Source organism: Patagioenas fasciata, chromosome 3, assembly GCF_037038585.1.
Source record: "Patagioenas fasciata isolate bPatFas1 chromosome 3, bPatFas1.hap1, whole genome shotgun sequence".
In the NCBI taxonomy this organism is placed as follows: domain Eukaryota; kingdom Metazoa; phylum Chordata; class Aves; order Columbiformes; family Columbidae; genus Patagioenas; species Patagioenas fasciata.
In genome coordinates, this window is record NC_092522.1 from 104746080 (window position 1) to 104762424 (window position 16345).

Consider the following 16345-nt stretch of genomic DNA (forward strand, 5'->3'; position numbering starts at 1 on the left):
GAGAAGTCCTTCCCGTTAAGAGGAAGGAGCAGCAGAAACAACATGTGATGAACTGACCACAACCCCCATTCCCTGTCCCCCTTTGCCAGAGAAAATTTGGAGTGAAGTTGAACCCAGGAAGATGGAAAGGATGGGGGGAAATGTGTTTTCTTTTAGATTTGTTCTTATTTAGCATTATCCTACTCTCTTATTAACTGGCAATAAATTAATCTAATTTCCCCAAGCTGAGGGGTTTTTTTGCCTGAGACAGTAATTGGTAAGTAATCTCCCTACCTTTACCTCAACCCACGAGCTTGTTGGCCTGTTTTTTCTCTCCCATCCTGTTGAGGAGGAGGAGTGACAGAGCAGCTTGGTTGGCATCTGGTGGCTTGCCAAGGTTGACCCATCACAGATACATAATCTTTAAGCATTCAGCATTATCTCAATTACTTATGGCAAGATGTCTAAATTGAAGAAACCCTTGCCTCTCAAGAAACTCAGCACAGTATGTTCCCAAAACAAACTCTTTCTAAACTGAATGTGTCCTAGTTCGTTCTGTCACTATACTTTCTCTGAATCTTCTAGATTTGAAGATAACTTACTTGCGATTTGTTTCTTTCCTTTCAATTAAACAGGTTCCTTCAAGAGATACCCCTGCAAACAGTCCCCGAGATTTGCAGTACGTGTAGACAGCAGCAGAGCTTCTCAGGGAAACATCCCCTTCTAAATTTCTAGAAGGAAAAAAGTTTTGGTTGACATTCTTTAATATGGCTTTGCAACACAAACAGCGATTATTTTTTTATTTTAATCCTACCAATAGTCAGCAAGAATTTAACTTCCCTCTGCTCTTGTAAAGCCTATCAAATATATACAAGTGGGACAGGCTTGAAATACATTTCCACTTCTTATTTCAGATAGGACCAAGTACAAAGTAATTAAGTTGTCTGCTAAGTTTTCCTCTGAAGCATAGAATAATGTTGCCTCGTGAATGCTCCACATTAGACTTCATCTTGCATTCAGAAGTCTGAAAATGAGTAACTCATATTTTAATAATGTTTTAAAATTATCAGATTATGTTTGTGGTGATGTGGAACTCTACTTTATATATCCAAATCCTCCTTGATTTTATGCTGCCCAAAACAGCACAAAATATTTAATTAAAGCCTTGTTGGACCTCAACAGAATTGGATGATTATAATTTTTGTCCTACACAGGATCACATAATATTTTAGGTTTGGAGATACCTCAGGCAGTCAGTCAGTCCAACACACTGTTCAAAATGGATACATCAAATTGACATCAGGGTGCTCTGGGCTTTGTCTAGCCAGTTTTGTAAGGCTTCCAAGGATATAGATTCCACAGACACTTTGAGCAACCTGTGCCAATGATCAATTATAGTCATGTTGAAAATCTCTTTTTATTATATCCAGTCACAACGTTCCTTGTTTCAAAACAATTTATGACCACTATATCTCACTGTCTTGCCACACACTCAGTAAAGAATTGGAGTCTATCTTCTCAGTGATCCACTGTTGGGAACGCAGCCTCTCAGAAGACCTCAAGTACTTCTCCAGGTTAAAAAGTCGAGTTCCCACAGCCTCATTATTCATGCACTCCACAGCCCTGGACATCTTGGTAGCCATTTACTGCATGCCCTTAAGTTTATAAACATCTTCTATGTACTGCAGGGCCAAAACTGGACACAATATTCTAGGCATAGCCTATTAAGTGCAAGTATAGGGGAACAATCACTTCCGTTGTCTACTGGTTACAGCTCTGTTGATGCAGTCCCCTGCACTGTTTGCTGCCTTTGCTGTAAGGATGCACTGCAGCCTCAGCTCACTGCCTTTTGCATCTACTCCTCCAGATCACTGATAAAAATATCTAGCAGGAGAGGTCCCAGAACAATCTCCCAAGGAATTCCACAGAAACCTGTCTTTGAAGTACAACATGAATCTTTGACCACTATTCTTCAACCCTGATTGATCTTGTTTTTCACCTATTTGCTAGTCTTCCCTGCCTTGACACCTAGGTCACAATGTCCCGGCTCAGACACAGATGTTGCAGGACAGCATACTGAATGCCTTTGCAAGGCAGACGACATTCACTGCCCTCCCCCCGATCCACAGATCTCTCTCATGCATGGAATAGGTATCATCTTATCCTTATATTTTGTCAGAAAGGATGATAAATCATCAGTAAAACCTTCATCATCGCAAAAAAGGGATCAGGAGCCATGTGCCCCATGAGCAGAGTCTGAGGCAACTGGACTTTGTAAGCCCGGAGAAGAGAAGTCTTAGGGGGCATCCAACAGCAGCCTTCAAGTATCTGTGAAGAGACAATCAAGAATATGGAGGCGAGCTCTTTATAGTGGTGTGTGGTAGAAGGATAAAAAGCCATGGACATAAACTGAAACAAGAAATGTTTTGACTGGGTGTAAGGCAAAACTTTTTACCATGAGGACAGCAGAACAGTACAGCAGGTTGCCCAGAGAGCATAGACAGTCTCCATCTTTGGAGCTTTTCAAGACCCAACTGGAATAATAGCCTGAGCAACATGATCTGAAGTCATAACAGACCTTGCTTTGAGGAGGAGGTTGGAGTAGAGATCTCTTAAGGTCCCTTCCAAGTTAAATTATTCTGCAATTACACCATCTCATCCTTCAAAGTGAGCTCACTTAACCACTTAAGGCTTAAAAGTAATTATTTGGAGTATTTTTTATTTACTGTCAGGCAGATCTGTGGTGATAGAAAGCACAGACCTAAAGGTTAATGAAAATAATAGTTCAGTCAGGCACAGTAGCACCTGAGCTCTTCATTGAGCCCAGGCAAGCAATCTTCTGCAAAGAGACAATATATCTCAGAAAACTTTCCTTCTACCAAGAAATGCCTTTAACAGGAAAGAAATATAAAAATAAAAAAAAAAGAACAGGTGACTGAAAAAGCGTAACACTACAATAACAATATGGGCCAGTCAACCTACAGGCTGCCCAGCTTGTTTTGTAACGTATCAAATAAAGCCACGCCAATGTTTATATATAGCTTTAGAAGCTATCATCCATATTTAATTCTACCCTATATTTAAATCTACCCCATGCTAGGAAAGTATTTTACTCACCTCCCCAGAGGTCCAATTGCCACAGTAAGATTTCCTCCAAGTGTAAGATTCCCTCCTTTGGCAAAAGCTTCTACTGCTCTTTCATGATTCAATATTATCACTAAGTCTGAAACCTATAAAATAGTAAATAAAAGTATTGTGCTTTTTAAGAAGAAAGTTAAAAAAACCATGGGAGAAGCATCTTCTGTTTTGCAGCAAAACAGGTGGAAGTATCAAAGATTTTCCCTTCCCCAAATGAAAACTAGCTCCAGATTTATCAAGATTTTAATTCAAGTGAGAACATCTCATTCTCTCAGAGAATTGCTTCCTTTCTTGTAAAAGATTCTTCTGAAATTGCTTTCATAACAAGCTTGATTATTTTTCTGCAAGGTATTTTGAAAGCAAAAATCCTTTCACCTACTTTTTAAATAAAATTTGACTGATTTTTTTTCAATTACTGATATGGTCAGCGTGTGATAAACAAAAGTTGTAAAAGAAACCTTGTCTTAATTCAAAATGTCCTAGTTAACCAACTTTTTATTATCAATGGTTTTTCAAACAATTATGAAGGCATTTTCAGATCCTTCTACAAGAGAATTAATGACACTAAGACAAAACAAAAATTACTGTCCAAAGAATAACAGCAAAAAAGTACAGGTTTTCCCATTATTGAAGCAAATAACTGAAGAGCTAACAAAGTATTTTTGAAAGATTCAAATACAAAATGGGAAAAAAAAAAAAGTCAATATTTTTGAAAGACTTTGTTTGTCTGGATTGTGACACAAAATGTACTTATCCAAGAACTGACACTGCTATTTAAGTCGATGCCTATTACCATCAGTACTGTAAAACTATAACTCCTTTTGATGTAACAAATTTCAACGGAAGTCTTCTACAATGCCTTTCCCAAACTAGAAAGCATTTTAATGAAGGAAAAAGTCTTTCAAACACAAGCATGATCCTAATAAATCTCACTTGAAAGCTCAGTAAACTTACTATATTTATTAAAAAAAGAATTACTAAAGCAGTACCAGCCTGTTCGACAGAGTAGGTAACACTTTTCCAGCTTACTGTGATGGATTATCTTTTCAACAGATATCTTGACTACCGTGCCTGATCTTTCATCTGATGGACTTGACTGAAAGACAGGTTCAGAAAAAACTTTCAACTTACCCCAAATTCCAAACAGTGGCAGCAGGGAATAGAAGAGGAAATGCCAGATTATTTGCAAAACAAGGCTGGCCCAGGAGTATTTCACAGAGCTTAAGAGAGGCCCTTGTTATTAGCCCCCTGGTAATGTCCACCCCATCCCAAACAAACGATGGCTGACATGAGTAGTTTCTGAATCATCCAGAGATGGAGAGAGAATGTCATTCAGGATGGTGCTACCTCCTTTTACCCATTAAGAGGATCAACCCACAGCTGAAGTTAAATGAATCCATAGCGAGAAAACCTTCAAGGAAAGCATTTAGATGACTTGGAAAATTAGTCTTTAATTGAGGTACCAAGTTGTTTAGTATGACTTCTGAAGTCTGTGATTTCCTTCTTGTTGCTTAAAAGTACCCATAAGTACCACTACAATGATGCCAACTAAAATCTCTCCTACAGGAATAAAATTCAACAAATTTCTACATGGCTTAAGTTTATATGCAACTAACAGAATGCTGAAATTGGACTCTGGGCTCCTAAACCACTTAAGTACTTCTGAATACCATCTGTTCTCTAGAAAAAATAAATAAGATATGTTACAATAATTCCAGTAAGGACAGTATTTTGTATGCTGACTAGAATTTCAAATGAAGCACACTATATTGCTCAGAACAAACACCCTCTCAGAAATAGCTTCTGTATTGAAATTATTTTGGTAAGTATCAATAGTAAATGGCTACATTATCTAAAATATCAGATGGAAATGATTAAAGGAAAAGTTTCATCAATTAATGAAAACATGTGAAGAGTCTGTTTCACTGTCAAAGAAGAAAAAAAAAAAAAACAAACCATAACCCAAACACAAACTCTGGGACCCAAAAATCAACATTTTCTAAGACATTCCTATGGTAACGAAAACCAAAGAAAAACCTCAAAAAAAAAAAAATTGTATTTTACAATACCCTTTAAAAACTGCACAGTAATAATACCCGAGATCACACAGTGAACAACGAGGATGCAATAAAATATCGATCCGTTGCTCATTATGTGAGTGCTGGTTGACTGGCTGTCAGGACAGGGGTAGCTGGCTACTTGGATGGGACACACTGGTGGCTGCTGCGTACCACCCAGATCAGCTGTGCATCAATTCTTCTGAAGAGCAGAATGCCCATAGCCAGAGATCTTGTTGGGATTCTTTGGGGATCAGCAGAACAGAAGCTAAAGAGAAACAAAACAGAAGGACAGCACTGGAGGCTGGGGTGGGAAAGAAAAGGGAAGACAGAAAGAAACAAGGGTGAAGGAGCTGTGAGGAAGAAGAGATGGGAAGCAGAGGGAGGGAGCTGTCAGGGCTCAGATCAACAGCATTTCTCTGAACGTGGTGTGAGCCCCTTATTTCACCATTTCTGCTGGCTGGAAACTGGCTCATTTTCTGTAGGATTCCTTCAGAGGAGGTACCATCAGTTTCGATTCTCCCAAACTGAAGGGTAAAGTCAGTAATCACAAGTTTGAGTGGGACATGCCTGAAGTACAGTAGCCTTAGCTGGGCTTCATTTCCCTCCACCTGCAACTCTTTTCACTGTTTCTTGCCAGATGGAGTCCTTGTGCTCTTCAAGAAAACACTTGATACAGTACTAAGTATAGGATACTATTCATTAACTCAAATTGGCTTATATGTGAACACTGACTGGAAGCTTTCCATAAGGGAAAAAATCAGCCTGCTAGAAGTGAGAAATTGAGGAAATAGGTGTTATGTCACTTCTTTTCATTTACATCTTTCCAAGCAATGAGACTGATAGGATCAAACCCCCTATTTTGTTTGTCTTGTATAACTGAATTTTATAATACTTTTTTATACAGAAAAAATGATTCTACTGTTTCACTAACATTCATGCCTTTGTCAATGCATTTTAATTCCTTGCAAAAAAAATTACCAACAAGTACTTCAAATGCAAAGTTATACCTCAATTCCAATTTCAAATCCACCACCAAGGCCAGCAATTCCTATTGCAGAAGGAGCAGACCAGGCTGTCATGCAAAACAAGACAAATTTACAGAATTTTTAGCACATGTTACAAGAAATACTTAACATTACAGGTAAAAAACACCAACAAATTCTCTATTTAAAGCTATGTTCAAAACCAGTACAATGCAATCAAACCATACTGGTTTATGCCACAGGAAACAATTAAATACAAACTCTCATATAAACAAACCTTTGTTAAAACTATTTATCATACAGTTCTCCATAACTGGATATAATTAATTCTTCTAGTGAGTTTTAAACTACATGCTTTCATATTTCATCCTTTTCTACAACGATACCGAAAGCATTATCTAAATCAAGTGCAACATAGGCACAAAATTTTGAAGACAGCTTTCAAACCAAATATCATCACCTACTGGATTGGCTCCTTACATATCTCATGTTTTATACTATGAAAAGAATTAATGAAGAAAAAAAACTTTTTCCTTTAAATTCTCCCATGAAATACAAAAGGAAAACATCTACTTACTTCCGTTAGGAAGACGAGCTAATACAATTCCACTTCCTCCTCGAGCAGTCACCAAAAATCCAGCTTTAATAACAGACAGAACTGCAAGGCCTTTGGCTTTAGCTATTACATGTGCTGAAATAGCGAAAGAATTTATTCAAGATCTTGTAAGGGAAACTTTAAGAGATGGGGAAAATAAAACTACATTTCACAATTTCAACACATAAGAGTCAAATAATCAAAGCAAAAGCTTAAAGAAAATGGCAAAAAAGTTGAACTGATAAAGATGCCGCCACTCCATAGTCAACCACAAAGCCAGTCCCAGGTCAGACCAGCCTGTGCCGATCTCTGCACTGTCACACCTGCTTCACCCATCCTGGTTACGTCAGCCACAGTTAGTCTGCTTATTGCCACGAACATTGTGTGTGAGTACCCTTAGCAAGATAAAGAGGCAGTAAATACTTGACATCTACATCTCTACAGATTTTTGGAGGAATCTGAATTTAAATCACTGAGACACAGAGCAGCCTAATCAGCTTATATCATCAGACAGTGTTCGTGGCAAATAAAGTGTCATCATCCTGCAAGTCTTATTACAGACCTTCTGAAACATAATATTTATAATTCAAAGCCACAACCAGCAACACTTGTTGAAGGAAGACACTAAGAGAAACACAAAATAACAATTGCAAAAATAAAGAGGAAAGCAGCAAATAAGAGTGCTTAATCAGTATCCAAGGAGAAACATACCTTGCTTTATTTCCTTTAAGTTATTTTCATCTAGCTAATTCTAATAAACACAGATATTGAAGAACTAGAGCTACTCTTCTAGGTCCTCCCTTAAGAACAGGCATTTGCAGGGCGAACACGAGACAGCCCATTCACACCAGAGGAAAGCCTTCCTGTGCGGATACTGTGTGGTTGTAAACATGCAAAAACGTTTGCTTAGAATACAGCAAACCGAATGTCTTTACTTCCAAAATGTTTTCACAAAAGTTATGGCATCCCAGATCTTCATTCTTCTCTAAGTTATGGACAGTGAAAACAGAGGGAATTAGTAAAGGGTATGTGATTGCAGCACAGGGAAGTACTGGAGGTTTTAGCTGAGCCAACACATTTTCATTACTCACGAGGTATGATTTTATCGGGTCCATTTCTGGAGGTTATTTCTGTAAATTCTCGTAATATTTTAGCAGCCTTTTTAGCTTCTGACTTCAGGTTGGAAGGTATAGGGTTATTCACTGTAAAACATGAAAGAAATAAAAAGTGATATCTATGGTCGGTTCAGGATGGCTCATATAAAAAGTGTAACTTGTATGAGAAAAGTGATTTTTTACAAATAACGAGTAAAGCAAACAAACCAGGAAACAGCAAATATAAGAAATGATCTTCTGCATCAGATCCACATTTTGTCTCTGATGGTTGTAACAGAAGATGCCACCTAGGAAGAGCACACAAGCCCGCTTCTTTCCCACAATCTGTTCCCCTTGTACTTCCTAGAATCCACAATGGTAACAGCAAGGATGTTGGAGATACCTACTCAGTTGTTCCTGTCACTATTTATTTATGGGCTTGTTGCACATGAATTTGTCTACTACCTGTTCAAACCTGCCGATATCCTTTGCCTCCAAAACTCCTGCAGCAGCAGTTTGCTACCTGTTACTTAAATGCTTGATGTATTTTAAATTAATCTACTAGTTGCAGTGAGTGTCTGCCAGTTAAAGTCTCATGAATTCTGGTGAAAAACTACTACATTCGACTTATCGTCTACTTTTATGCTTATATAAATAGCCACAGCCTCCCAGCCTTCTCCACTTCTTCATGAGTCCCAGCCACCTTAGTCTCCCCTCAAGGTAGTTGCTCCACCACTCTGATCACCCTAATTGCTCTTCTCTGCACCACCATCAACTCCGCTGTCCTTCCAACTGGCAGCTGTTGGCCCATGAACTCTAAAAGGTTAACATCTATTAAGAGATTCCTTTTACAGAGCTAAACTTGCAGTATGGCCTGAAAGTGAAGAAAACTCTGTTTCAGATCAAGAAATTTCCTTTAAAAATCTACTTCTTGTTCAAAGGGTTTATCAATATTTTCTCTCCAATATAATCCAACATAAATATCTCCATAGATTTCAACTGAGGAAAAAGCAGGGACTAGGGATAGATTATGTTTGCTTTATAAACCTGTAGACTACAGTAGCAAACACCAAAACAATCTTCAAATTTACCCCCCAGATCCATGAGATCATAAATTCTGCAGAAGAGATCTGCTGTCATTAATGAACTACTGAACTGAATAAAGTATTATAAGATATTAATCTTCTGCAAACCTATGTATGTATGGATAGTAATCTTTCATCTGTAGATTTGCAAAAAGAGACTTAGTGCAGACAAAAAGACATGAGTTAGTCTTGATTCTTACATCTACTACAACTCTCCAAAACTATCACTTAAATTATTCTTGTTTTCTTGTCTGGACATATCAACACCCACCATTTCCAAGTTTATCAGTGACAAGTTGTCCCAGTAGTACATTAATATATTGTCAGATCAAAGATGCATCTAACCTAATGTCTTGTCTCTGAAAAGAACAAGTGACAGTATTTCAATAAAATGCTACTGTTCTTAAATTCACAGAAGCATAGAAAAGATGGCATATAGAGAAACAACTTTCAGTCAAGAGTGACCAGTTTTTTAATAGGTGTTCCCTGAACATTCATTCACCTCCTCACTTTGGGCAACATTCCCATCCAAAGCCGTGAAGGTGAGGACTAAACACATTTTGAGATCAAATCAATGAAGCTTGGAGAGTAATTCTGCTCAGACTAAGTGAAACACGTAGCAGCAAGTCAGCCAAGTTTCTGTCCAGGCTCCATTGACTAGAACAGGAGTTACACCTCTACTTTTCAAAGTGAATTATATTTCTCTAGTATGTTGTCCAAGCGAGAAGGAAGATTCCCAGAACAAGAGAGATTTTGCCAGCTGAGTCTCTGAACCAGCTTCTCCTGTGAAAGCTTGGAGCAACACTTGGCTTTGGTGAAAATGCAGCAAGTATAACATTATAATTAATAACATTATAATTAATATTGCAAAACATAGTGCATGTCCATTTGCATAATCAGGTGAGTAGGTTTTCACTTAAGATATTTTGTAAGTCTAGACATCTTGACTTTGGGGAGGGTCACCTACCTGGTCTACCCAAGATATGCATTGCATGGTACTTAATTCTACTTATGGTTCAATAAGAGTAAAGTTGAAGAATACTTCATTTTAACTGTGGTAAAATGGACAATTACATGCCTGATCATGCAGGACTCCCAGCAAAGTCATCAAGACAATGAAAATAAGACATGTGCATGCTGGAGAAAAAAACATCGTGGAGATAAAATATATTACAGAGATAAAAAAATCACTACAGAGGAAAGGTAAGCAGTATACAACTTCTAGATTACAGAGAAAAATCTGTGCTACTCTCTCTCTCTCCTCTTCCTTAACTTTGCATACACTCCTTACTCCCCTTTGCTTCTCTTTTGTCCATCTCAGAATTTGGAGGAACATCTCCAATTCATTCTTACTACTAAACAGAAAAAAAAAAAAAGTTCATATTTCAAACAGATTAGAAGAGAAATCCCTTAACTAAGTCAATCGAGAAAACATGAGATGTTTTCAGACATGAAATGAATGAACGTCTGAAAGCAAAAAGAAATTAGTTTAAAAAAAAAAGTTTCATACATATTTTCAGATTCAGAATTGCTTCAGAAAGATTTGATAGTCACCTGAAAACAGTGTGTGTGTGTGTTTTCATGCACATAGGAGTTACTATTAAATTGGGGACGATTCAAAGCTGAACTCCATGACCCAGTAACACTGTTACTACCTCAGTCTCCCTTCAACTCTCAATACATAATTGGTTTAAAAATCAAGTTTTCGTTGTACCCTGGTGCAGGAGTGAGAATGCCAAAGTGACCCTTTTCACTGTTTACTTTGAAAGTTTTACATAATACCTAGGATGACTCCATGATTTTCCTATCTGGTTTATTTTTATCCTGGTGTTGCTATTTAGGAACAAATTAGGAAGAAATATTTTTGCTATGAGGATGGTGTTTTTATGAACAGGTTGCCCAGAGAGGTGGTAGATGCCCCATCCCTGGAAACATTCAAGGTCAGGTTGGATGGGGCTCTGAGCAACCTGGTCTAGTTGAAGATGTCCCTGCTCATTGCAGAGGCGTTGGACTAGATGACTTTTAAAGGACTCTTTCAAACAACTATTCTGTTTTATCTGCACTATGACTCTAAGCATTGTATTCCCAAATGCAAGCTTTGCATAGAAAAATACCATTACCTGAGCAAACTGAAAACTATGTATTTCCACTCCACTCCCTCTAAAAGTGTATTTTTTGGTGTGGGATTTCTTTATTACCAGGGGACAGGGGAGACAGAGAGATTCCTCATCTAGCTGTACACCACAAGAGGAAGCACAAGAATAACTTAACTCCCCATCCTTAAAATAACAGCAGAAACTTCACTTTCTCCCTGTATTATTTGTTTCCTACATAAATATTGCTTCTGCATCCCCTAGGTATCTACAGGAATTGACAATTCCACTGTCCCTTGCTTTTTCCCTTCTGGAGACAGACTGAAGCAATGCTGACTTATTTTTCTAGACTAAGAAACAGCAGGAGGATTTGACAACATTCTGCCAGATACTCTGCATGGAGCCAGATTTGTGCTCTTTCAGAAGCAGGCTAAGAAATGGGTGATGTGGCTCATCTTGAGTTCCTTTATTTACTTACATAATGTTACGTAGATACTAAGGAACTGGCAGATGCCTATAGGGGTCTTGAGGAACTGATGACTTTTTGAAAACAAAACAACACCCTCCCCCTCCCCCAACAAAAACATAAACCAAACCAAACACAACCAAACAAAACCCCAAAACAAAAAGCCCACATCTTGACCTAATTATGTACAATATGGTGCTTGATAAAGCCTGGCTGGACTCCCATTTTGCTAAGATTGTTGGAGCCATAGCAAAAGAAATATAATATTTGTTATCACAGAGGAAAGGGGGAGATTTGGTTCTCCCTCTTGGGCTACGACACACTCAAGATTTTGTTGACAGGTCTGAAGATTAAATGATGACACAGACAACAATGATCACGAAGAAGGCAAAGTTTAATGGTAGCTATACAGCATGGGTGAGGCCTCACTCTTACTAATAAGTTTTAGATCAATCAATTTCACAAAACTTTGTCAAAAGGCAAAGATCATTATGCTTTTCCAGTAAAACAAAACAAAACAAAATAAAAACAACTAGCAAGTGGAAAATTGCACAAATATGTTAAAGACAATTCAAAATTATTTATCAACATTTAAGGAAAAAAAAAAAGTACATGGAGGCTTGCACTAGGAAACAGTGGTATCTGTCCCAAAATACAACATGAATAAAATGACTAAAGATTATACTGAAGGTTAGGAATAAAATCTTGTTTCTACCTGATTTAATCACTATATAAACAGACAAAACCCTAAGTAGGATACCTGTGACAATAAAAATTGTTTAACCTTCTGTTCACCGATCAAACTGTCCTCCTTCCCCTTAAGCTTACCTTCAGATTTGAACTGTAAAATTATTTTCTTAATAACCAATATTGCAAATTTATTGAACAGATGTTATAGAAGTATATGATTTTTAATTAAAATACTGTATGTAATATTTATAAATAAGCAGAAGTTCCACATTCAGTTTACTCCTTCGATAACATAAGGAATAATCCTGTAGCACTGTCGTCGCTATTAGCTTTTAAGTATGCATACAAAATTGCCCATTTTGTATTCAAGTAATGCTCAGGAAAGAGGTAACCAGGCGCAATAAGACAATAATACTGTCAGGAGGATACACTGACTGATGGATTTGGAATGCCATGACCAGCGAATCCTCAGCTGGGAGCAAGCTTCATTTGCACTGCTGCTTGTTGTTGAAAGGAGAAGATATTGAGCATATGTGAGTCAGCAACACAAAACCCATGGGGGAATATCACACCAAAATTGATTAACTGCTTAATTTGTAAGCTGATGAGGCAAGTGCGTCAGCCTCTAATTTACAGTCTGACTAACAGTAATAGTGTGTTGGCTGAACATTTGGTGAAATTATCTGAGCAAGGTGTAATAAAGAATAAATAAAGCCTTTTTACTTAAAAGGTATAACTAATTCTGATATAATCAATATTCTGCAGAATACGAACAGATGAAGTAAAGGATGCTGGCATTATGAGAACCTGAACATTGAAAGTGCAGTTTCAAAGAAGATCACTGGTAAAGTGGCGACAAAGTCTCACATGCAGATTTCATACATATGTTGCCCATTATGTACGACCTTTGCAGTATTTGGTGGAAGGTGGTTTTGGGGTTTTTTTTTTGTCACAAAAAGAAGAAAAAAACAATGGAAAATACCTTCTACAAGCCTCAGACAGTAATTCAGTCTTCATTTTCACTTCAATAAAAAGTTCAGAAACAGCACAAAAATAAAGCATAGCTGATTTGCAAATATCCATGTTACAGCAGCAACATAAATGCTAAAAAACTTGTACGAACACAGAATATTTAAATTATGATTACGAACATTCATAAACATAAGAACTAGCATAGTCAAGAAAGGTGAAAGAACAACATCTAATGGGAAAGAGAAACCTGAAAAGCAAGACAGTGCAGTGTTGGAAAAGACTCTAAACAAGTTTTCAATTCAGCATTATATTTAAAGAGATTAGAGTAATTTTGGTTTCACAAATGTGTAACATTGTGGTACTGTGGTAGCCAGCTCAGCCTTGGGATTCATCTGGTACTTGGAATTGCTAGAACAGCGTGCAAGACGTGCGTTGTAAGCACTTTGCATAACCCAAGAAAAAGTGAAGCAATGTAGAGCAGCGGATGACAAGCAGTAGACTATGTTGAACATGTCTCCATCAGTCTCCCTCCATTTACTGCGTCCAACACATGAAGCCAGTGGTAGACAGCAAAGCAGCCAGATCAATGAAATGTCAAGAAAAAGATCTCTGGAGTTTAAGGAAATAGTGCCAGAAGTTGAAAAGGAACCTGGAGGAAAAGGATGGTATAAAATAAAGACAATAACCACCCCCTTTAGTTGAAACCCAGCAGACGTTTGTTGTCAGAGCCTGAGCTCCTTACTCCAACAAGTAGATATTGCTTCCTCAAGACTCCAAGAAGTATGAAGGAGAAAAGCCTCAAAATGTGCACTTTGGTCATCCTGCTGGAAGCAGCAATGGTATGGCGAAAAGGAGCCCAGGAAAGCAGTAGCAGTAAATGAGAAAGTAGCAATTATTGACACTAAGGTTCATGCCAATTGTCTGTGTTGTACAATTCTGCCATAGGCACCTGGAGAACAGCAAGGGAGGAAGAAGACAACAGGAAAATACATTGATGTAAAGCAACGCAAGCAAAGTTGAAAAGGAGAAAACAGGGTCTCTCCGCGCAGTGAAGCCTTACGCTAACTTCATGCATTTTTACCATGTTCCTCATCACTTGGATTCCTGAAATTTTACTGACTTTCATGCAGTACTGTTCTCAGCAAGCTTGGTGTGAGTAGTTGGTGTTATGCCAGAGATAGTTCAGGTTATGGTAGGACGCAAGTACTACAACAGGACCTACATGGCCCTACAGGGTGGCAGCTGAGACAACTGGACAACTCTAATGTGCTTCAAACAGCCCTGAAGGTTTTCGTACTGTGCATTAACTAATTACTCTGTTCTCCTTCCCCACCTTGGATAACAAGAAGTTTACTGGATGGTATTGCACCAACGTGGTGCTGGCAGTGGTTGGGAGGGAAAACAAAGCAGAAAGGTCTGCAGAACCTGCAGCCTTCAGCATACAGAAAACAATGAGTTGGAAGTGTTTTAAGATTTAACTAAGACAGATGGAAATATAAGAACAATCAGATTTTTCTTCCCAAACACTGCATTGAAAGGAAGTGAAATGGTGCTTAAAAATAAAGCTGAAAATTAAAAACAAACAAACCAACCCCATTCTTACCCATGTTAAAACCAGCTTGCATTTCCTTGTTTCACCTACAATAACCTGCTAAAGTTAACTGTTCACAACAGCCTGTGCACAGGAAAAACCTCATGAGCATACTAAAGTTACAACTAAATTCAGTCTTCAAGAACTCAAATATGAAAAAGGAATGTCACAGAAGACAGCGCCTGCTCTGAAATGAAAATAGCCCAACAATTTTATTTCTCAGAGGATAATCTCTGACATTTCTATCACTACATAAAGCTAACATATTTACAGTATTTTCAAGGTTTTTGATTGAATTGAGAAATCATTCTTGAATTTATGAAGCTTACATTTCCAAAACTACATATTTATATTTATATATTTAAATCACAGTAATTTGAGGGGGAGTGGTGGGGAGAATTACAAATGGCATTTTAAATATCAGTACTTTTGAAAAACTCTATGGAAACTTGTATTGAATCTGTATGTTTATTCCAAGACAGCTAAGAAGTCAGACAAAAACGACAAGAAACCCAGTCATCTACATTTGGATATTGGTATGCAAATCCACAGCATGAAATCCAATCAAAACCTACAGAAACACAAGTCTTTATTCAAAAAAGAGCCACTTCGAACACAGAAGACTTAAAATTGAGAGCAGATTTTTGCTCTCTTCTCTGTAAATCTGTGGAGTTTTTTGCTGTTGTTTTGTTGTGGTTTGTTGTTGTGTTTTGTTCTGTTTTAATATATCATTTTGAGTTATGGAAATCCAAGTACCTCTGAAGACAACTCAAAGGAAGCTGATATTATTGGAAGCATGTAACTCTGCTAACTTTGAACCTAGAAAGGGAAACTGCCTCACCTCCAGCCTGCACTTGTACTATATTACTATTAGTTGTTATTCCAAGGCAAATTGCTCTTTGCAGCCTTTATAAGCATCTAACTCTGGTTTAGGGCTTTCTGCTATGACTTCTTTACAGCACAAAACTTCTCCTTCCTGGTCAAGTCTTTAGGCTGTTGTCCACTAGGCACAGAGATTTTGTAAACCCAGGTTTACAGAGATAAAAACTGAGATGTTAACTGATGATCTTTCTGAACGCAAAGTCAAATTCATTTGAAATGCAGTAAATACATAAAATAACATATCCAAAAATAAGCTTAACCTCTGCACAGGCTACCTGAATCAATTCCATTAATTGTTTGGAGACTACACATGACACTATTCACCATTAGCGGTGTCAGTGCTAATAATGCCATATATAGTGTCCAAATGCATACAAAGTTTTTGGTCAGCTGCTAGTGTTGACGAGCTGCCTTTCCAGATTTTGCTACCAATTATGTAGGCACTTTTAGACCATGGCAGCTCAGTATTTTTCATAGGGCATATCAATTTTGTTAATGCTAAAAAAATCACACAATATGCAAAAAGTCCCATGCCCACAGTCTCATTGTGTGCATATTTTTAATTACTTTTCTCAACAAAGAGGAAAGGACTTAACTAATCCAAACACAATTTGTATCACTTAGTAACTTAATGGGATATCAGTCCTCGATCCCACTTTGAATTAACTATTTCCCTGAGAAAAGTCAAGGAACTTGAAAAAACTCTGTATCACACAG

The 16345-nt window shown here is 37.7% G+C and overlaps 1 protein-coding gene across 2 annotated transcripts in view; it reads right to left on the minus strand.

Annotated features, from left to right (window-relative positions):
• The window catches only part of SH3YL1 (SH3 and SYLF domain containing 1), a 45539-nt gene that overhangs the window by 25162 nt on the left and 4032 nt on the right, over positions 1 to 16345 (minus strand). For both annotated transcript variants that reach the window (XM_071807023.1, XM_065833165.2), the window contains exons 2-6: positions 7847 to 7957; positions 6738 to 6851; positions 6185 to 6249; positions 3097 to 3209; positions 582 to 710 (exon numbers count right to left, since the gene is read on the minus strand). In XM_071807023.1, coding sequence (XP_071663124.1) covers positions 582 to 710; positions 3097 to 3209; positions 6185 to 6249; positions 6738 to 6851; positions 7847 to 7957 — 532 coding nt within the window. The remainder of the gene's footprint in view (positions 1 to 581; positions 711 to 3096; positions 3210 to 6184; positions 6250 to 6737; positions 6852 to 7846; positions 7958 to 16345) is intronic.